General features: G+C 37.5%; 2 protein-coding genes across 2 annotated transcripts; both read left to right on the top strand.

The window, feature by feature from the left end:
- Positions 1 to 627: 627 nt before the first annotated feature.
- Positions 628 to 6,017, top strand: LOC116301029 (ELAV-like protein 1). Its single transcript, XM_031710029.2, has 2 exons — positions 628 to 732; positions 1,097 to 6,017. The coding sequence occupies exon 2, from the start codon at positions 1,133 to 1,135 to the stop codon at positions 2,267 to 2,269; it is 1,137 nt and encodes a 378-aa protein (XP_031565889.1). The 5' UTR covers positions 628 to 732; positions 1,097 to 1,132; the 3' UTR covers positions 2,270 to 6,017.
- A 1,642-nt stretch (positions 6,018 to 7,659) lies between these two features.
- LOC116301028 (NACHT domain- and WD repeat-containing protein 1) lies at positions 7,660 to 18,912 on the top strand. The gene is made up of 8 exons (XM_031710028.2): positions 7,660 to 7,718; positions 8,975 to 9,303; positions 9,794 to 9,996; positions 10,269 to 10,599; positions 11,710 to 12,311; positions 13,157 to 13,318; positions 13,980 to 14,192; positions 15,239 to 18,912. Exons 2-8 carry the CDS (start codon positions 9,018 to 9,020, stop codon positions 18,452 to 18,454), a joined length of 5,013 nt encoding a protein of 1,670 aa, XP_031565888.1. The 5' UTR covers positions 7,660 to 7,718; positions 8,975 to 9,017; the 3' UTR covers positions 18,455 to 18,912.
- Positions 18,913 to 22,043: the final 3,131 nt, after the last annotated feature.

Genomic DNA, 22,043 nt, shown 5'->3' with positions numbered 1-22,043 from the left:
GTACTAATTTATTTAATTAGTACTATTTCATACAGAACCCTTTGTTTTCTATTGTTTAATTATCACTATTTAGTGCTAAAAATTAGTATTTGTATCACGTATTTAGTATTAGCACTGTATAAGATTTTTAAAATACATAATATTTTTTCAGATAACGAATAAACTTGGAGCTTGGGTTACCTGTGTATCACCCAAGATAAAAATAGACATAAATTTTAATAACAATAATGTAATAATAATAATAAGTTTGTAAATCATTAAAAAATAATAATAATAATAAAAGAATATTTATATTATGTACTTTGTGAAAATTTAAAGAGAAAAAGTTACTATTTACAAAAAACTAGAAAAAAACAAAATGAAAAACAAGCATTATAAAAAAGTCTAAAATTATCTAATATCGGCAAGGTTAGTATTAATGCTAAAGTCCAATAGAAAGTCACTTTCGTTGTTCTTATAAAAAGGAGTGCGGGAGCCTCTAATGCATGTAATTACAGCTTTCAAAATCTCAAACGACAACTTTGTTCTAATATATGTTATTGTGTCAGAATAGCTTTGTCCAGTTTTGTTCGCCAGTTCACCCAAGATTCATTGCCAGCGTTAGTACTCGCCTCGAAAGGCGTGATGGGATGCTAATGGCGTTGGACCGACATGTGGTCGAGTGACAGCTCTACTTTTTCGTAAAAACTCACCTTTTTTTATCCCATCTACGAAGATTTTATCATCCTCAAGGTAAGAATCTAACTTATATCTTATTTGTTTCCAACTTTTCTTTCAAATAATGTCAGTTTTTTAAGCAAAAAGTCGTAAAATAAGGCAATCTTTTTTGTGCAAATAATTTCCTTTTTTTTACACGATCAAAAATATGTTTAGTCAAAATGTTAATTTACTGTTAAGAATGTAAAGAATACTTATTTTATTCCTTACGATTTTGTGTTTTATATCTTTTCATGTTCTACTGTATCTATATATATGGTCGTATACAAAATAACTACTTCAAAAAAACTATTTTTCAAGCACAAAGAATTCGTCCTAAAAGCACAATTTTTCTTTCTTTTTTATTTATATATTAATTTATATGCATTATATTTTTAAGCTTTTAAGAGTTAATGGTAAAGTGAGAGTTATCAGAATGGCTTTAAACCCTTATGGAGGCATGGAAGAATCTAATTCATGGAAACCGTATTGTGTGTCAGAGTTACCCAAGGTCGAAGTACCCATTATGTACAACTCGCAGAATCAACAACCTCAGGGTTTAAACCAAGGCAATACCCAAGCTCAAGAATACTCTTCCAATGATGTGTCTACCAGTCAAACAAACCTCATCATTAACTATATCCCACAAGCAATGACAGATGAAAATTTTAGAATGCTTTTCCAAGCAATAGGGCCATTAAAAAACTGCAAAATCTGTCGAAACAAGGTTACTGGTTGGAGCTATGGGTTTGGGTTTGTTGACTACTTCACAGCTGAGCATGCCCAGAAGGCCATTGATAAATTAAACGGACATCAAGTTGAAAATAAACGGCTGAAAGTTGCGTTCTCTCGTCCTGGTGCAGAAGTCAACAAAGGTGGTAATCTGTATCTGCGTAATCTCCCAAAACTGGCCAATGAAAACCAATTAAAGACTGCATTTGAAGTTCATGGAACTATTGTCAACGTCCGCGTGTTAAGAGACAAGGGAACAGGATTGTGTAATGGTACTGGCTTTGTTCTTTTCAACAAAAAAGCAGAAGCGCAAGCTGCCATGGATGCAATGAATGGGAAATTTATTGAGGGTAGTACTGATGGACTTGTTATTCGCTTTGCGGATGATAACTCTCAAAAATTAAGGCCTCCTAACAAGGCATACGCCCCAGGATTTGTAAACCCTTCACATTTTCCTATGTCAGGGCCCGGGCCAATTAGACCATCTACAAATCGCTTTCAGGCACGTTTTAATCCAATGGGAGGGAATGTCGGAGCACCAATTCCTCAGCAACCCAATATGAGGCAAGCCTCTGAAGTCGGTGGCTTTACCTTGTACGTGTACAACATTGGTTTCCACCCCAATGAACAAAACCTTGCCGCCCTCTTCTCAAAGTATGGAGTTGTGAACAAAGTGGATATCATTTGGGATTGGCAGAAAAACCAAAGCAAAGGATTTGCTTTTGTTTCCATGGCAACAAGAGAGGCTGCACAATTGGCAATTGATAACCTTAATGGATATCAGCTATACAATCGGCCCCTTCAAGTATCATTCTATGCTGGAAAAAGTGCAAAACAGTGACAAGCTTCATGGTAAAGTTGACAAAATGTTTATATATCAACCACTGATTGTCTTAGATGAATTGCAGGGCATGAATTTAACTTTTAATCCCACTTGCAAAACCTTCCAGTAAGCTTTGTTCTTACTTGCAAAAAATATTTAAGTCGACTAGTGACTGATCACAGCAAATAACAAATGTTACTTGACGCAGGTTCTAAACTTTTCAGCCCTCCAATTTCTGGAACTGTGGTCATACTTAAAACTTAGCTAGAGAGAATAAGAGAAAAATATCAAATGCCCTTGGCAGGATTCGAACCAATGTCTTGGGTATTTTAGTCCGATGTGTTAACCACTACACTACAAGGACCAACCACGCTGGTAACTGGCATATATTTTTCTCTTATTCTCTCTACTTCATTATATACACACCGAACTGTAGTTTTTTTTTTCTTTTTTTTTCTTTTTGCTTGCATTTTGAGAGTTTTTGAGCTTAATTTCATGCCCTGGATCGTAACCATTTCTAACATTACAGTATAATATACAGTGTAATTATTATAAGCAGTGACAAGCTGCATCATGGTGAAGTTGACACAATACCCCTGTAGTTTATGTAGTTTTTATACAGTATCAACAATTGATTGTCTTAGATGTATTGCAACCATGTTTTAACATTATTATAATATTGTTCCAAGGTTAAGTTGAACATAAAGTAGTTTCAGTGCTTAAAACCAGAATTTATTGATCACCAGTCAATATTTAGATTCCAAGATGTGATGATGGCTGTCAAAAATATCAAGGGTGGGCATAATTGTTCTCTTTACCTTGAGTGTAATGTTTTCCCATTTCAGACCACATGTTATTCCCTAGAGTATTATTTCTTTGTTTAGCTGTTGCAAATCAGAAGACAGAGTAATAGACCTCTTTACCTTGGGCATAATGTTTTCCCATTTCAGACCATGTGTCATTCCCTAGAGTATCATTTCTTTGTTTAACAGTTGCAAATCAGAAGACAAAGTAATACACCTCTTTACCTTGGGCATAATGTTTTCCCATTACAGACCACATATCATTCCCTACCATCATTCCTTAATGGTTATGCATGAAAACACACATAAATATGGATACAACTCAAACAAAGAATCTTATGAGAATGACACGTTGGAAAACATTATGCCCAATGCAAAGAGCTCTATAGCAATTTATTCCGGCAAAAGGATTACCTTTTTACATTTTTGCACAAAATTTCCTCAATTTCTCGTGTGATATTTTAAGCCATCATAAAAACTTGGAATCTTACTATTGTTTGAGCCCTGAATTTGGTCCAAAGGATTATTTTTAGTAGATTAAACCAAGATAAAGTAAAAGTAGTATAAAAACTAATCGTCATTGTTGTCTGGTATGACAAAGTACATTGGTAAAGCCTGGTCCAAACTGTAAAATAACAGTAATGATGAAAAGGTAAATTATACACCGTGAAAAGATGAAAAAACTTACTGACGTTTCGATGCTAGTTTTTCATCTTTTCACAGTGTATAATTTACCTTTTCATCATTACTGTTTCATTAGAAACACCGACGCAGCTCACACTAGTTTTTAGCTAGTTATATCTTCTGTAAAATAACAACAAGCTCGGGTGGGTGTGCTGTTTATGCTACCCAGTTTGATTAATATTAAGGTATATGTAATAAGTATATGTACATTTGGACATTAATCCTTTGGCTGAGTAAAGGTATGACAAAGGGGAGAACCTCTCTTTTTTTAATTCAACAAAGAAAAAATGAAATGTCAGTTAAGTACACCTGTTTATTGTATCATGTTCAACTTGTCATAACAATCCATTACATTACAAATGTACACTTTGTCCAAACCATTTGCAGTATTTCTTCAACATGTCACATGAAAGCAATCATTTGTTTTAATGCTAAGAATAATAATTGGTTATTGGGGGCAAAACAACACGAAGAAACTTGAGAACAATTTGATTTTTAGAACTTAGAAAAGCAATAATAACCACCAAAATTACAGCAAAAATTGTTGCATTGAAATGATATTGGAATGTCCTTCCATCTTCAATTAGGAACTCTGAGAGCTTGTCATCATTCAAGACTTCTTTGAAAACTCATTTGTTTAATTAGCTTTAAATGTGTGACCTTTATTACTTTTCTGATTATTGTAATCATCATTTTTGTATTATTTTGTATTCCATCTTTCGCAGCGCCTAGAGCAGCCCTGGATAAGCGCTTTACAAATTGTAATTATTATTATTATTATTATTATCATTATTCCTTGGAATATCATCAAGTCATTTTAGATTTTGGACAAAACATGAGTTAATGGTCAACACTGGACATTAACTCATTTGCATAAACCTGAAATGATTGACGGCTTGGAAAAGACCAAAATCCAATCGGAGTTTTGAAATGGTAGGTTGTGATGCAATGATTTTTGCTGTAATACCGTTATTTTTGTAGACAACTAAATCATGTGCTTATTTCTTTACTGCAACAATAACATAAAGTAACATTGAGATATAAACAAGGTATGACCAAGCTAAAACTAATTTGGTTGGTCATCATGACCAGGGACTGACCTGTCGTTATTTTTTGCTCTGTCAAACATAAGAATATTGCTTATTCTAACCTTGTTGTTCGAAACAAGTTAAAAGTTATATTGTGTAGTTCCAGAAATCATCCATACCCACCCCACAGAGGAATTTGGAATTTCCGAAGAGTAGGGGGGGTCAGAGAAAGAACAAAAGTTGCAGCTGAGTTTGTATGGAAGAAAATTGGAATTCCTGGGGGTAGGGGATGTCTTAAAAAAATTTCTCCGTGATGGGGGTATGGATAATTTTTGGAACTACACATTTGTATTTACCTCTTATTTATGATAGATGTTCATTTTTGGACAATTTTGTTGGATTTCAAAGTAAAAGTGACTAGGAAAGTACAGTTTCAGGAGTTCAATGACATCATGGCTGTTTCAATTATATGTTTGATATGCTTTTGAATTCCTATTGATTGACATAAATTTATGCCATTCACAAATTATGCGCTACACCATGAGAAATATTTGTCGCTTGACATAAATTTATGGTCACTTGACATAAAATTAATTTCCTTCATGAAATACTTCAGCATGAGAAATATTTGTCGCTGGACAGAAATTCATGTCAAAATATAACTTTTAACTTGTTTCTAGAGCAACATTTTAAAAAGTTTTTCCAAATGTCCATGTAAAATAAAGTACATAAAAACTTGTAAATTCATCAGAACATGCTTTATATTACAATTGGAACACACTGACTGGGACCACTTTAGCCAATCAGGAGAGAGCAAACTTAATATTGTATTGACCTCGGCCAATCAAAATCTCTCATTCCCACAGTTGTTGATAACATCCAAGTTTTTTTCTCAGATATCTATTTTCTCAGTCATTCTCTAGAGTATCATTCTTCTGTTTATCAGTTGATCATCAGAAAAAACACGAAGATGGACACAACTGAAACAAAGAATCTTATTCTCAAGGGAATAACATGGGCTGAAATGGGAAAGCTTTATTTGGTTTAACATGTAATTATGATGAACTCCCCTGAAAAAAGTGATAGGGAAAATTATATTCTCGTCCTTGAAATCCAGAAGATATTTTACTAGGCATTTGATCAGGGTATTGTAGTATATTTTTAACTTCTGTGTATTTGCTTAGTCTAGTGTCAAGGGATTTGCTCTTCAATGATAGAAAAAATAAATTATGTTATTTCTCTGTTCATAAATGCACTAGACTTAATTGAGTTAACGATATGAGCTGAAACTTTGAGACCTGGCTAATGTCGAGGTACTATTTTTATTTCAAGTGTTTATTTTTACACAACTGGAAATTTCAACTCTGTGAAATAGCACCAAAACTAAATAGCACTAAAAAACATCTATTTCTTTCGCTTTCGATTGTTTCATTAGTGATATTTTGTACTAATTAGTACTATTTCATGGATATATGGTTTTCACTCTATTGTTTTGCAATTATTCTTATTCATTTATTTACAAATCTAAGACATTTGTTGCAACAAAACACAAATACCTATTGGATGACCACAAATCAATTCTAGACTGAGATGGTTTGGGCCCCACCCTTCATCGCCCACTGACCTCATATCTAGCTAATCTTACGATCATACTACTGTGAACATATCAGTTCTAGACTGAGATGGTTCGGGCCGCATATTTCATCGCCCAATGACCTCATACAACTGTATCTAGCTAATCTTACGATCATACTAATGTGAACAGATTAGTCCTAGACTAGGATGGTTCACATGTGTTTGATGGACATATTCACAGATCTTACCAGCAGCAATTTGAGTAAGCATCGTTCCAAGACCAATACCAATGAAGAGATATGAAGATCTTTTAACATCATCCACTCTTCTGAACAAGATTGCGATTCTTCTTCCGAATATCGCTCTTTATTCCCATCTCTTCAAAACGACGTACCTTGAAGTTTCAAAATTATTTAAAGCATTACAGTACAATGATTTTTGTATGGTTTGCAATGCGCACTGACATACAGCATGCACACGGTATGACATGTCGTAATATTGAAATGGCCTCCCATAGGAATTTTAAAAAAACATTACGCCCAAGGTAAAGAAGTCTCTATTGACTTTGGTTGTTTCACTGACAAAGTGTCATTAATATCCCTAGATATTTCATTTATTTGATTTCCTATTGAATAAGGACTTATTATATATATATTTATTATGTGAAGAAGATGATTTTTACTTAAAAATACAATATATACCTTTATTTCGTGATCAAAGTAAATATCATTTCCAATACATCACGGTTCGAGTGGTAAGAATAGAGCTTTTAACTAAGTGTGACGTCAATCGTGTGGAAAAACTACTTCCGGGGCATTCAAAGCGAAAAACAGTCCTATCAACATTTTTCTTACTTTGGGCTTCATGACAAGATTTGTTGTTCAAAGTTTTGATTGTTTAAGGTTTTTTCTTTTTTTAATGAGCATTCTGGACGCGGAAGTACGTCACAACTTAACAGCTCTATATAGGTTGCTATCAATTGATGGCTTGTAGAATCCTAGTCTCCCCCACAGCCGCTTTCAGTGTCGTCACGCATCGCTTTCTACCCGTTACGTGACGACACTGAAAGCGGCTGTGGGGGAGACTAGTAGAATCCTGGAGGTTGTTTTGATCTCTTGTTTTCCGGTTTGATGTCGTGAAAATAGTCAAATACAATAGTTTGAGGACTTATTTTGATATGTTTTGACTTAGCATCCACTAGTTGCCCCCCAGTCAACCGCTTGTTTTTGCCCCCAGTCAACTCCAAAAAGTCACGTGATACATTTCCAATCCTCTCGACTGTACCGGTTCAACTTTTACAGGAGACCTGGGCCACAATAACAATATATCGTGACGTCTAGTACCCCAAGCCCGCGAAATATCGTATGTCCAAGTAAGGTAAGTCTGATTTGTTCTTGATATTCAGTAAGTCTTGTAAATAATACAATCCTACTAGTAAGAAAAATGTGGTCTTGATTTGGATTCTTGAAAGAATTGGATACGAAATTAAGTGTGCGAATTTGTGTTTATGATGCGTGCTATGTAAAATAGGAAAGACGGAAATTTCACTTAATTTTTTCTCATTATTTGTGTTGTACAGAAATTATTGTACATCTGTATTTCTTCATTTCCACTAATAAGATTAATACTTATAGTCATCTAACTATTTCTAGTTTTCTTTTCGTACCTAATTCTCTATTTATCGAAATGTTTGACAAACTTTTCGGAATCTATTTTACTGTAGACGGTGATGTACAAATATAAGCATGCATATTAGTATAACATAGTTTCATCGGTTCAGTGAAATTGTCTAAGCTTTCATTGGGAAAAAAAAAGATTTTAAAACAAAGAAAGAGTTAATATATTTCTCTTGGAGTGAATGCTTTGAGAACATTAGCTTGAAATTATTTTATTCAACTGCAAAGAAGGCGGTTGTGTCTCCAAGTGAATAATATATTCTTGTTCTAGATGAATCACTTTTTTAAGTGAACATAATTTCGATTTTTCCATGTTTTCCCTATTCTTTTATCGAAAATTTTCAAGCTCAAAATCATCCAAATTTATCCTATACTACCGTTATAATATTGCTTTTGGTATTGAAGTTTATTCAACGCATTTCCGAAGAAATGCAAGCTTAATCCTGTAATGCGACGAATATCAATAGAAGCGTCAGCTTGGGAAGATAAATCACCTGGGGCTATATACATTCATTGGTCTGTGAAAACAAAACAATAAGTTAAGGACCCTAATCATGCTTCGCCGTTCTCAAGAGTCCTTTATTTCTTTTATCTATGAATATGTTATTTCTATTATTGTGGACAAATTTCTGTCAAGAAAAAGATTATTGAATTCTATAGCAGTTTTTAAATGAAAGTGTTAATCTTTTTTATTGTACTAAGATTGTGAATAATTTGTCTAAATTCCAAAGCTCGACGCTATAAATATTTTGTCTATGTTCGCAGCTAGCGATTTCGACAAAGTAAAATTGACTGTTCCACGAGTTGGAAATGACTTTGTTCAGTAACTGTTTTTAGTTGTTTACTAATCTGCTTTTTTTTTTTTTTTTCGTTTTCTTTCTTAAAATTCTTGATTTGTTAACTGATATGCATTTCATCGTCTCACTTTATTCATGTTTACTCTTTTAATTGTTATAGACTAAGTCAACTGAGTTAATTGGTCATGTGACTCCTGCATTTAATGGGCTGTGGAGCTTCAACGAACATTGTAATCGACCAATCAAAACCTCCGTACCAAAAACAAACTATAGCCAGTCAAAACTCTCGTAATAAGGATGACAAGTCAAATCCTGTGAAGGCCGAGCAAGTCATTATTGATAGCAACAATTCCACGACAGAAAGCGAATATACAATTATTAAGCACATAAATATGGCGAGTATAGAAAAAGTGTTTTTTGGAGATTTAAATGTGGAATTCTCTGAAGACATCAACATCGTTAGAATTTTTACGAGTTCTACTTTTACAGGTGAATTTTATGATATTATTTATCAAAGGGATTTTGTTTTTTTGTTTTTTTGTTTTTTTGTTTTTTGAATAGACACTTTTTCCCAAGATTGCGTGCACATCCAAATTTGAGAAAACTTGAGGCCGGGCCACGATACCAGAACAGGAGCTTAATAACTGATGAGAATTACCATACACATCTATGAGATTTTTCGATAAGAATTCATAAAATTTATTATTGTCCTCTTTAAATATAAAACTGGCTTCTCAATTTTACTGAATTTGCGTTTTTCTGTTTCGTGTCCCGTCAAGATTGGATGCGCACGCAACCTTGAAAAAACGGTATATTTTATCGATGAATTGGACCATGCAAAAGTATTTTGGCGAGCGTTTTCATCATTTTTATCAAAACGTATGCGTTTACAAATGAAAACGTATACGTGAGGACGGGGTCTTAGGTATTGGCTATCGAACGCTTGACCTCGCGTGACCTAAATTTTTGGTCATTTCAGATACCTCGGTGGAAAGAAATACCCTAATGTCACGTGTGTATCCAAGAATCAAGACATTTTGCCAAGAGAAAGGTTACGACTTCCAAGTTGTTGATCTTCGATGGGGCATCAGAGAAGAATCCATGGATGATCATTCTATGAGTGAACTGTGCATGAAAGAGCTGCAGGCTTGTCAGAAGCTGTCCACGGGGCCAAATTTTATCGTAAGTTGATAAACCTCCTGCCTGCCTGCCTGCCTGCCTGCCTACCTATACCTACCTACCTATACCTACCTACCTACCTATACCTACCTACCTACCTACCTACCAACCAATCTACTTACCTAGCTACCTAGCTACCTAGCCACCTCCCTACCTCCCTACCTCCCTACCTCCCTCCCTACCTCCCTCCCTCCCTCCCTCCCTCGATCCAATTTCAGTTGTCTGAAATTATGAGGTAAACTACGAGTGAATATTAAAATTTTACGCCTTTCCAGACTTTCCTCGGCCAAAAATATGGGTATCGACCTCTACCTCCAAAGATAGAAGCAGTAGAGCTCGAGCAGCTCATTCATGCAATCGAAGTCCCCGAAAACGTGGAGCTGGTAAAGGACTGGTATCAAGAAGATGATAACAGCGTTCCCTCTGATTACGTGCTTCAACCAATCAGCTCGCGCCTGGTTCATTTCAGAGATCACGAGCATGCGCAGTTGCACGATGAAGCCGCTGCCAAGTGGATGGAGATTTACGGGAGGCTGCATAGTATTTTGAGTAAGGCCGCTGACAAGGTGCTTGCTCCAGACGTCGCAAGGAAATACCATATGTCAGGTAAAAAAGCTAATTTCTTATTAAGCTAACTATTTTTATATATCATCAAGAGAGCATAAATAAGAGAGGAAAACTCCTCAATAACGCGCGCGATGTAAATTCCCGGTATGGCTATTCATTAATAATCGGATGCAGTTTAAATTTTGCCTTACCCTTCTCCCGCTCTTTCCGATTCGTTTTTAGCGATCAAAACAATCAACAGAATTACTAAAAATACGCAGGTGATTATAGAAAATCTCGCGCGCTGATTGGTCAAGAAACCCACACTATCACACGATAATCACCTCGAGCGAAAATCCAAAATGGCGGCCAGCCGCTTTGTTGCTGTTACCGGGAAAAAATGCCATTTTGTTTTCTTTTTTCGAAAGAATCACCTGTGTATTTATACTAAAACAATTATTTGCCTCAGGCTCAGTGATTATTGGGGAATATTTACCTCGCGTCTCGGTAAATATTCCCCGATAATCACTTTGCCTTGGGCGAATAATTGTTAAACAGTGCACGCGCGCAAGTTGTTGACACACTTGAAAAAACATCTCAAAATAGTCGAAAACTGATACTTTCCCAAGTGGAGACTGAAGCGAGTCAGATAAAAATCGTAATTTCTATACTCAAAAAAAGAGAAAAAAGCGAAAAATGTTTCTTATTTAGTTTCCGAAAGAAAAATGCACCGATGGGAAGCGCCGGTCCGGTGCGGCGTGCGCTGCTAATGCGCCGCCTCTAACCAATGCGGCCCGAGTTCGAGTCTGTCGATCTCAATGTCGTATGTGAGTAGAGTTGTTTGTTGGTTCTCTCCCGTACTTCAAGGGTTTCCCGGGTTATCCGGTTTTCCTTCCTCCTCAAAAATCAACTTCTAAATTCTAATTCGATCTTTGGGCTTTCACCTAGTTTGGAGCCTAACTCTGTTGTGATCGTCCCACGCTGTGATACAACAGCGAAAAGCTTTGTAGATATTCTAATGCCTAAACTTTGTTAATTAGTTCCATGCTTTTAGTTGCGTGCGCAGAAAAATGCGCAGTGCAAAACAAGGGAATTACCTTAAATGATGGTGATAATGATAATGATGGTGATGATAATGATGATATTTTATGACCATTTAATACATATTAGTTACCGAACACGAGATCCGTCGAGGAGTAATGGAGTCGAGTTGTCCAGAAAAACAGTGCTTCTGGTTCAAGCGCGTCATAAAAGACCTCAGAGAAAACGTCGACAAGCCCAAAGCACCTTTCTTCATCGATGTAGCTCGCCCAGAAGCTGCTGTCGACGAAACAGCACAAGATCTCCTAGACAGCCTCAAAGCACAAGAAATGTCTTCTCTCTTACCTAAAGATAACGTTATTCAATATGAAATACATTGGAGTGAAGAAGGAATAGATCCTAAATCCAGCGAAGAACATGAAAAATACATAGACAAACTGTGTGATAACTTCTATGAGGTCTTGACCAAGACCATCAGTGACGGCATCGAGAAAAAGAAGTCAATTCAGCCGAAAGATTTACTTACTAAAGAACTTTATCACCAAGGATTGTTCTGTAAGAGGAAGTGTCAGTCGTTCCATGGAAGGAAAGAGTTTTTGAGTACGGTTAAAAATAAGTTACTAAACGATGGTGCTAAACGAACTGTTGTTATCCATGGAGAATCTGGTTGTGGGAAGACCTCAATCATGGCTAAAATTGCATCTGAAATGAGAAAATGGATCACTGACAAGGTAACTATATTTAGAGAATAGATAATATATTTATAATTTATTAATATTTTATTGTCGTAAAAGCTCCTAGGATATTTATTTTTAGTATAAAGCTCTAATTGACTACTTCGACGATTCGACGGCCATCTTGGATTGCAAGGCATTATGAGGCGTCCAGAGGAGCAAAAATAAAGCTTAATGCTTAAAACAAAATATAACTAAGGGCGGGACTTCGATCACCTTTACCTATAAAACTAAGACAAATACATGAAACTTTAGTATATTTTCCTTCACGTTCGCTTTGTTTTGCCCCCTTGTAAGATGACTACCATATCGTCGAAGTAGTCCATTGGGTGGGGTTTACCAGCCGTTTTCAATGCCCGCCACGGAATCGTCATTATGACGAAGTAAAGGTTTGGCTCTTTCTTGGTGTTTCAAGGCACCTGAGGTATAAACACAATCAAAAAATAGCCAAGATAATGAATTTGGAGCTAGACGATATTCTGCAAAACGAAAACCCTAACCTAGAATACACGATAAAGCTTGCTACACCAAGAAAGACGCACAGGTTTTGCCGCACGTCCGGGCTATTTGTTTCCAGAACATTCTGTATTGCAACGTGCCCTCGAAAACTCTGTTTTTCCGACAATGTCATGGAAACACTTAGTCAACGTGTAATAGTCAAATAGACACAAAAGAAAACAATGGAATTAAGGTCTACTAAAGTGTATTAGTCTAATATCTATTTCACAGGTTTAGTGACTTCACTGCAAAATGCCCGCCTTCACGCTCTATTAGGACTAAACTTAACCTCACTTGATTCATGATTTTAAATAGATATAACATTAGATATTTTTGTCAATTAGTTCCAGCATCCTGAAGATTCGTTTTCAAGTATCGAGATTTGTGTGGTAGTGTATCGATTCCTTGGTACATCACCTGATAGCTCCAGCCCTCGCCCGTTATTGCACAGCATTTGTGAGCAACTTTGTCGAGTATCATCACAGCCATCTAGAAAAATACCAGAAGTAAGATACTCCAATCCTACCATCTTCAAATCTTCAATTTTTTCGATCCCTTGCTTCTTTCCTACAACAAACTCAACACTGTAATTAGCCTAAGATACTCCTAAAAACTTCAAACCTCAACCTTCAAACCTCCAAATTCAACACTATAACTAGCATAAGATACTCCTATCACCTTCAAACCTTCAAGAAAAAATTCAATCTCTGGCTTCTTTAATTCTTACAACTGTTTTTATTGCTACGCGCTGATCGTGACAAAATCTAGCGTTAGGTTAATAGGCATAAAAAGCTAACGGAATGCATAACACGGCCGTGATACGGCAAGGGATACGCCAGACCAATCACATTGTTCGAAAATTTACTCTCCATCCAATCGAATACCCAAAACACGGCATAAAAACGGCGCGGACACGGTCACGCCAAGGTCACGGCACTGTCAGACCAATCACATTGCGCGAGAAAACGATCAGCCAATTAAAATTCTAGAAAACATCACGGTCACGGCACGGCACGCTTACGGGACCGAGCTTCATGCGAAAATAGTTCTATGATTAAGAGGAGTCTTCTCAGAGCCCAATAGTCAGAGCGTAGCAATAAAACAGTGGTAAATGATACCAAGCAGACTTTTTTTCTGACCAATTTATTTTCTTTTAACCGTGAACAGGATATGAAGTCGTTGACGGAATACTTCCCAAAATGTCTGGCAGCTGCAGCATCATATCATCCCATCATTCTTCTTCTTGATTCCTTGGATCAAATCACCGGTCAGGGGTGGTCTCAGGAGTTAAATTGGTGGCCAAAGGTTCTCCCTAAAAATGTCTACGCTGTACTCTCGACTCTCCCTGGAAGAGAGTTTCATTGTCTGTCCTACTTAAAGGTAAAATGCATGTAAAAATACTTCTCATGCCAGGTGATCTCGTTTTGACAGCCCATCAAAAACCAGCCAATCATCGCACAGGAAGAAATCTGATCAGGCGGTCCATCGAAAAAAAACATGGCGACCGAAGTCAGAAAAAATTGCTCTTAATCTTTGCTTCGCTAGCTACGTTATGGACTAGCAATACATTTAAAATTCTACCTATTCTTATAACGAATACCTATGGGTGAAATGGTGCGTTGTGGTTTCAATTCTTTTATGAAATTATCGTGAAATGATAGCTCTTTGTTCGCCGATAAACAACTGAAACTAGGACCGCCTGATCAACTACAACAATCCTTTGCGCGCGTTCCCCCGAGATCACCTACTCAGGGGGGTGGTGTGGGCATTTATTTATTTTTTCCTACAGATTATCCGGGTTTTCCTTATCACTGTAATTAGCCTATTCTCATAGACCTTCAGCTTCCAATAAATCTTTTTCTCAAGGTTGCGTGCACGTCCAAATTTAAGAAACTTGACGGGCCACGATACCAGAACAGGAGCTTTATTACTGATGAGTGTTATCATACATTTTTATGAAATTTTTCGATAAGAATCCATAAAATCGTTTATTCTTCTTTTTAAATATAAAAAAGTCTTCTCAATTTTACTGAATTTACGTTTTTCAGTTTTGTGGGCCGTCAAGATTGGATGCGTACGCAACCTTGAGAAAAACGGTTTATAGACCTCGTTACCTTAGGGTAATGTTATTTCAGACCACGTGTCAGTCCCTTAAGAATGAGTGATTCTTGATTCTTGTTTGAGTTGTATCTATATTCATGTATCTTCTCATGCGCAACCGTTAAACAAAGAAATAATACTCTAGGGAATGACATGTGGTCTGAAATGGGGAAACATGCCCAAGGTAAAAATGTCTGTTGCATACATCATGCATGATACAAAATATTAATTTTCCGATTTTGTATGGCTTTAACTTTTCATAGTCTAGCCTTTTCATTTGAGAGCAAACATTCTTAATTAAAAAACTATGCTTCTTCTTCTTCTAGTCCTACCTTCCACCACACTGTTTCCTTGAAGTGCCAAAGATGACTTACGAGGAAGCGGAAGTAATCTTGGACAGTTGGCTCAATTCTGTCAAGCGGGTTCTCCAGCCACAACAGAAGAAGATCGTACTTGATGGCTTCAGAGGTTGTCAGTTACCCTTATATCTGAAGCTGACATTTGACGAGGCGAGTCGCTGGAAGTCCTATACACCAGAAAACGAGACACAGATTGGGGCGGATGTTGAAGCGATAATCAACGCTTTGTTTGATTGCCTAGAGAAAAAATATGGAAAGATTCTTGTAAGCCAAGCTTTTGGTTATATTACCGCATCAAAGTCTGGGCTAACGGAGCTTGAGTTAGACGACCTCTTGTCTCTAGATGATACCGTCCTGAATGATATCTACCAGTTCTGGACTCCACCAATCAGGCGTATGCTGCCGTTGCTATGGTTTCGTTTGCATTCAGACGTAGAAGATTACTTGATCAAAAGAGGTGCTGATGGGGTGCCTGTGGTGTATTGGTATCATCGTCAGTTTATCGAGACTGCAAAGAAAAGATATCTAGATCCAGAGAAAGTCGAGGAGCTACACAAAAGCATGGTGGAATACTATGTTGGCAAGTGGGCGGATGGAAAGAAGAAACCTTACATCAATGACAGTGGTGTCGAGGTTCCAATGGATAGGCTGGTAGCGAGCCAGCCAGTGTTGTACGACGAAAACCCCGAGCAACCCGTCTTCAACAAGCGTAAACTAAGCGAGCTTCCCTTCCACATGATCCACGCTAGGCAACTAAATGACCTCAAAAAAGAAGCTTTCTGCAATTTTGATTTTCTTTCCGCTAAGCTGCGAGCAACGTCTTTGGAAGAACTTCTGGAAGATTTTGCGTACGCAACCTCGATATTTGACAACGACGATGACCTGCATGCCGTAAACAGGTTCTTTCATTTGTCTTCGATGGCCTTGAGAAATGATCGCAACCAACTTGCTTCACAAATAATCGGGAGACTTGGACCCTTCACAAATGACGACAAGCACCCGTTTGTTGGCAAACTGGTTAAACAGGCTCAGTCATCCGGCGTAACAGGTTTACCAAATTTTGTTACCAGTGAAAAGTGCCTTACTTCTCCTGGAGGTGCGCTGATTTCTTCGTTGACTGTGAATGACCAAAACGCATGCTGTAGTTTCAGCTGTGATGGTGTGCACGTCTTCGTGGGGTCGTCCAATAAAGAGGGTCTTTGCCTGCAAGTTTTGGTAAATTCAAATGGAAAACTTGTTCGACAATTCAGCCTGAACTTACCCGAGAAAGAAAGAGCGTTTCGTTGGACACTGAAGGCGAGCGCTCTTCATAAGGATCTTGTTCTTGTTGGTGGCGCGCAAAACATGATTTTACTCGACACGAAAACAAAACACATTGTAAAAACGTTTCATGTTCTAAAAGAATCCATGAAGAATTTTGCCTATCCATTTGCCTTCCTTAACGGAGAGAAACAAATTGCTGCAGTTAGTGATGAAGGAGTAAAAGTATGGAACACCGATGACAGAAAGGTGATGCACTTTATCTCTTTACCTGGAGTCACTGTAGATACAGTGAAAGCTCTAGATGCACAAGGTAAATGGGTCGTGTATAGCGTACAAGATGATGGCTTCAACATCCTGAATGCTGAAGATGGGAATCAGGAAACTATCTTCAAGCTACAGGACACCATCAAAGAAATCAAAATCACAGAAAGAGAAGAGGTTATCGTCCTCACATCAAAACGAAAGAAGCTACACATCTTTGATCTCAAATCTAAAGGGCTGATCCGAGAAGTTTCGGAATTTGAGTGCTACTTTGGAATAAATCGTTTACAACTCACCATGGATGGCACCAAAGCTGTCAGCTTTACAGACAAGGATATCTTGATTTCAACACTTGAAACAGGGCAAGTACAAAGAATCCCAAAACCTGAGCTCTTTGAAGAAAACATCGATTGCACACAGCTCTTTTCTAGCGATGGCGTGAATGTTTTTGCCGTTGGCTACGACAAAGTTCTCCGTGTCTACCATCTTGATAAGTTGGCAAACAATGACAAGATCGAACAGGTATCAGAAAGGAAGTTACTATCAGGAACGATAAGTAGTGTGTACCCTAGTTACGGTAACCGTTACCTTCCAACCAAGACAATCACTAATGGTCAAAAGGAACTAACAATTTGGGATGTCAAGGATAACAAGCCAAGACGAGTGCGTTGCCTTAGACACGAGGAGGGAATAAACGAGTTGCGCATGTGCAGTCCAACTAGAGCTGTAGCCAAGTTTTTCAGTGAAGGGAGTGAGAATTGCGGATTTGGAGTCTTGGATTTGAAAGAAGGAAAGATTGAAAGATATTTGCCTGGGGACGCCAACCTGTTGTGGTCAGTGGGCTTCACCGATGATGTCCATTTTATGGCATTTTCACGGGAGAAAAGACGTCTTCAAGTTTGGGATATCAACAAAGGAGTCATCACTTTCAAACATCGCTTTGACAAAAAACAGCCCATTTCAGAAGCCTTAATGAACAGAGATCGAAGCTACGTTATCTGCGGTCTTGTCAAGAATGACAAATTACCTCACAAGTCCTTGCCTCTGATTGCATTTGACTGCCGAAATAACAGACATCATGTTCTCAAGATGAAGAAACAGCAACTGACATTACATTCTGCGTCTATATCTCACGATGGGAGGTTCCTTATCGCACTTACCCTTGAGACAGTGCCCACATTGTGGGACGTTCCATCTGGGAAGCTTTTATTTGTCTTGCCTATAGACTCTGTCCACGCTACTGGAGTATCTTCACGAAGGAATATTGCCATTACCTGTAGAGGGGAGGCTGATGGTGTATTGCAACTATGGAGCATTGAGACAGGCTGTATCTTGTCCCAATTTGATACCGAGCCAACCCACAAGATCCTGATAAATGCAGATGAGAATGTAGCCTATACTTTTCAGGCTAACAATTTCTACTCATGGGATCTGGCCAACAGGAGGCGATTGGCATCCTTCACTATGGACTGGGCACCAATTCCAAGGCACGTTTTTGAAGTGGGGAACGCCGTCGTGGTCCCTATACCAGAGGCCCCATTAATAACGTCCTTGAGACTGCAGGGACAAGGCTACGATGGAGCGGAAGTAGAGTCATGTGATGAGGCGTACAGTGACGTCACAGTTGATGGCAAACTTCTTTTCTCATCAGACACTTGATCAGCACGTCGCTTAGCACTACTACATAAACAATGGTCGAATATTTCAGTGACGAAGCTGCAACTTTTCATTTAGTTCACAATTGCAAATAAACAAATCCAAAGATAAGGAAACTCTATGGACGCTGAGCAGAATATTAGTCGGGGAGCGCTCAAAGAGCCACAGCCACAAGTTATGATGAACGAACTATTGAAATAGTACCCTTGGAGCAAGTGGCGGAATACAGCTCAGTTTGGAGGGCAAGCAAAACAATAGTTTTCCAATTCTTAGGAGAATGAAATTCTTTTGTTTTGTCCTCTAAATCGAGCTCCTTTGACGTCACTTGGAAGAGGCTTATATGATACTGCCATTGAGAAGTTCACTTGCAAGGGGTTTATATGAAACCCAAGCCGAACCTTTGATATCTTCTATATTTTTGTATGAGCCAATTTAGATAAATAAATTGTAATCAACTGTAACTTTTAAAATTCTCTCTCTCTCTCTGTGTCTCTCTGTCTCTCTGTCTGCCTCCCCCCCCCCCCCCCCCCCCCCCCGTCCCTTGTCTCTAAACAAAGAGTAATCGAAGAAAAAATGGAATACTGACAACCGATCGGGACATCTGGGCCGGGTTGTTCAAAGCTGGATTAGCGCTAATCCAGGATTAACTCTATAGGTCTTATTAAGGGTTAACCAAGGATTAGCACTAATCGGGCTTTGAACAACTGGGCCCTGTTTAAAACAATTTTCAAATGAATCCTTAAAAGGTTGCTTCTGATAAAAGGTTTGAGAAGTTCTAATACCAGGGGCGGGTCCAAGAATTTTAGCACGGGGGTGGGGTGGGGAGGATGACTAATACAAACGTTTTACAAGGAATGCGGAAAAAGGGGGGTAGCTTATCGAGGATAATACTGAGAAATTTAAGCACAAGGGGGTCAGCTAGCCACTCCCTTCATCACCCCTGATCCTTACCTGAATACGGATCATTCTCAAGGCTTTGCCTAGCAATTTTCAAAATAATGCATGCACTGGTGATCAGTGCAATTAGAATTACTTAAAGAAAATATTTGCATGTTTAGCTATGGCAAGCTACAACACCGTAAAGCATCACTTCACTCACTCCTTGTGAATAAAGCATCTTAATCTTATGCATATTCTTTCATTCAGTGTCATCTAATTTATCTGCTTTACTTATTTATTAAAGCTTTTTTTCTTCGATTCTTACATTACTACTTAATAAATTAATTTTCAGTCGCCCGCGTTTTAAACAGTTACTCATGCATTTGTAGACATATAAGCCACGCTGCTTAACCCTCTAAGAATAAGTAACCACGACTTAGAAATTGAAAGAGGCAGATACTCTAGTTACAAGAAGGTAGAGGAAAGGAAGTACTTTCATTGTACTGATATAATAGAAGATGAAAGGCACTTCCTGATTAAATGTCCTCTATATTCCAAACTTAGAGAAGAATTTGTAATGCAAAATAAATAGCTCCCTTACGGAAGACCAATTGTTCCTGAAGTTGATAGATCCTCCCCATATTTTACAACCAGCTGCAGCAAAATACGTTTACAATTGTTTTGCTCTGCGTAGTGAAAAAAACAACAACAACAACAAAAAAACAAACAAAAATCAACGCTTTTATAAAATAAAGATGAATAATTAGCAATTATTCGCCGAAGGCGATGTGAATATCGGGGAATATTTACCGAGACGTGAGTCTTCGGGCGGCGACGTAAATATTCTCCATATTCACTGAGCCTGAGGCGAATAATTGTTTTAGCATATACCAACTTGTGTACAGGGTAACTTATTTTTATATACAATAATTCAATAAGAACAAACAAACAGAAACTTTTAGTTTGCGCCAAACTTTTAAGCCATATACTTCGTTGCCTTTTTAGTATTGATAGGAATGGCATTTATTTTCATTTTTTCAATTTCCTCATCGGAAATTGAAGCAAAACGATTGCCGGGAGATGCCATTTTGTTGCCGACTCAATATTCCGAGATTCAGAGGTGAATATCGTACAATATTCACCTCCAATTAACCAATGAGCGCGCGCGTTCTTAGGAAGTACACAAGTTGGTATATGCTAAACTAGATTTATAACTTATTGATGTAAATATTATAATGTATACTGTATAATAATAGGATTAGTAACGCAATACAATGGACATTTATTTGTATGATGTGTATTTGTAGAATGTGTGAATGTCAATATTATACACATACGTACATACCCTTAACCTATTTGGAACTAAATTGATGTACAACTATGTGCAAAACGCCAAATAAAATGTGTCTATGTCTATTTCTATGACCTTGGTGAAAACCGTCATGTGTTTTTTCTATAAAAAAAAAAAAAAGGATTGGTCTTTGGGTCTTTGGTTAGCTAGTCTCCCCCACAGCCGCTTCCAGTGTCGTCACGCAACGCTTTTTCTCCCCTGACACTGGAAGCGGCTGTGGGGGAGACTATTCATTAGCGTGCTTCCATCGAGTTTTGGGTGCACGTAGGAGGCTGCTAAGCAAGGAGGAAGCGTGCAAAACCATGTGACTCAAAATCCCTAGAGATATGAATAACAATGAAACAGTCGCCATCTTGGTTGATCTAACAAGAAGCTTATAGGGAATGCTTTGCTATCGTCAAGCAAGATGGCGCGGCCATGACGTAACATGCTCCTGCTCTATTGATAACTCTGTAAAGTGTTTTTACTATCATTTGCAAACGAACTATCAATCAGGTTGATTAAGTTGCCGGAAAATTACAGCAGGATTTCAAATTAGCAACGGTCCGCTCTTATCTATTTGGCGGGCTCTGCTATCGCTATATTCCGCCAGTCGACCCGCATTTGTCAATACTTGGTTCTGTTAGCAAACTATATCTTTTCTAATGGAAAACAAAGGCGAACAAATCGTCGGAAAAGAACTAGAAATACCGTTACTTTTTTATAGTAAAAAAATAACCGGCAAAAAGTAACAAAATAAAACATCTTGTTGTTTCATGTCTTAACGGTATTGTTCTGACATTACATGAGAATTTGCTAAAAATTTGTCAATTTTGAAGATTTTGACTTACTGATGATAAAGAAAGAAAGAAAGAAACAACAACAACAACAACAAAAAAACAGGTTCACTGATAATCCATCCTATTTCCATTGCTTTAGTATGGTGAAGAAATATTCACTTTTCACTGCAAAAAACGTGGGAAATCAAATGCCAAACTGTGTGCGGAGTCTTAGTCCAACGTTGCGTGTGCGGTCAACCCATATGTGGTCAAAATGTTGATCTTTCTTCCCGAGGACTTCAGTAATTTTTTGACGCAGTTCTTATTATTTCATATATTTCGGTTAATATAATTGATATGATATATTTTGGTTAATACAATATGACTAGCGCTCGTAATGATTTTTCTTTAATAAGTCACTAAGAACATTTAACATTTTAAAGAAATGCTCGTCAAAATGGGACTGCTTAATTAATGAAATGTTGTTTATTAACAAACTGAAACCCAGTTTAAATATTCAAAGTGACTCTATTCGGGCTAAAGTATTTTATTAGTGTATTATTTTTTTTCTTTGTTCGTCATTTCATTTTACAATATTTAAATT

The sequence above is a fragment of the Actinia tenebrosa genome, unplaced genomic scaffold (assembly GCF_029948245.1).
Source record: "Actinia tenebrosa isolate PJP-AT-01 unplaced genomic scaffold, QUT_ActTen_1.0 PGA_scaffold16__25_contigs__length_10494907, whole genome shotgun sequence".
Classification (NCBI taxonomy): Eukaryota; Metazoa; Cnidaria; class Anthozoa; order Actiniaria; family Actiniidae; genus Actinia; species Actinia tenebrosa.
This window is presented reverse-complemented; position numbering and strand designations above follow the sequence as displayed.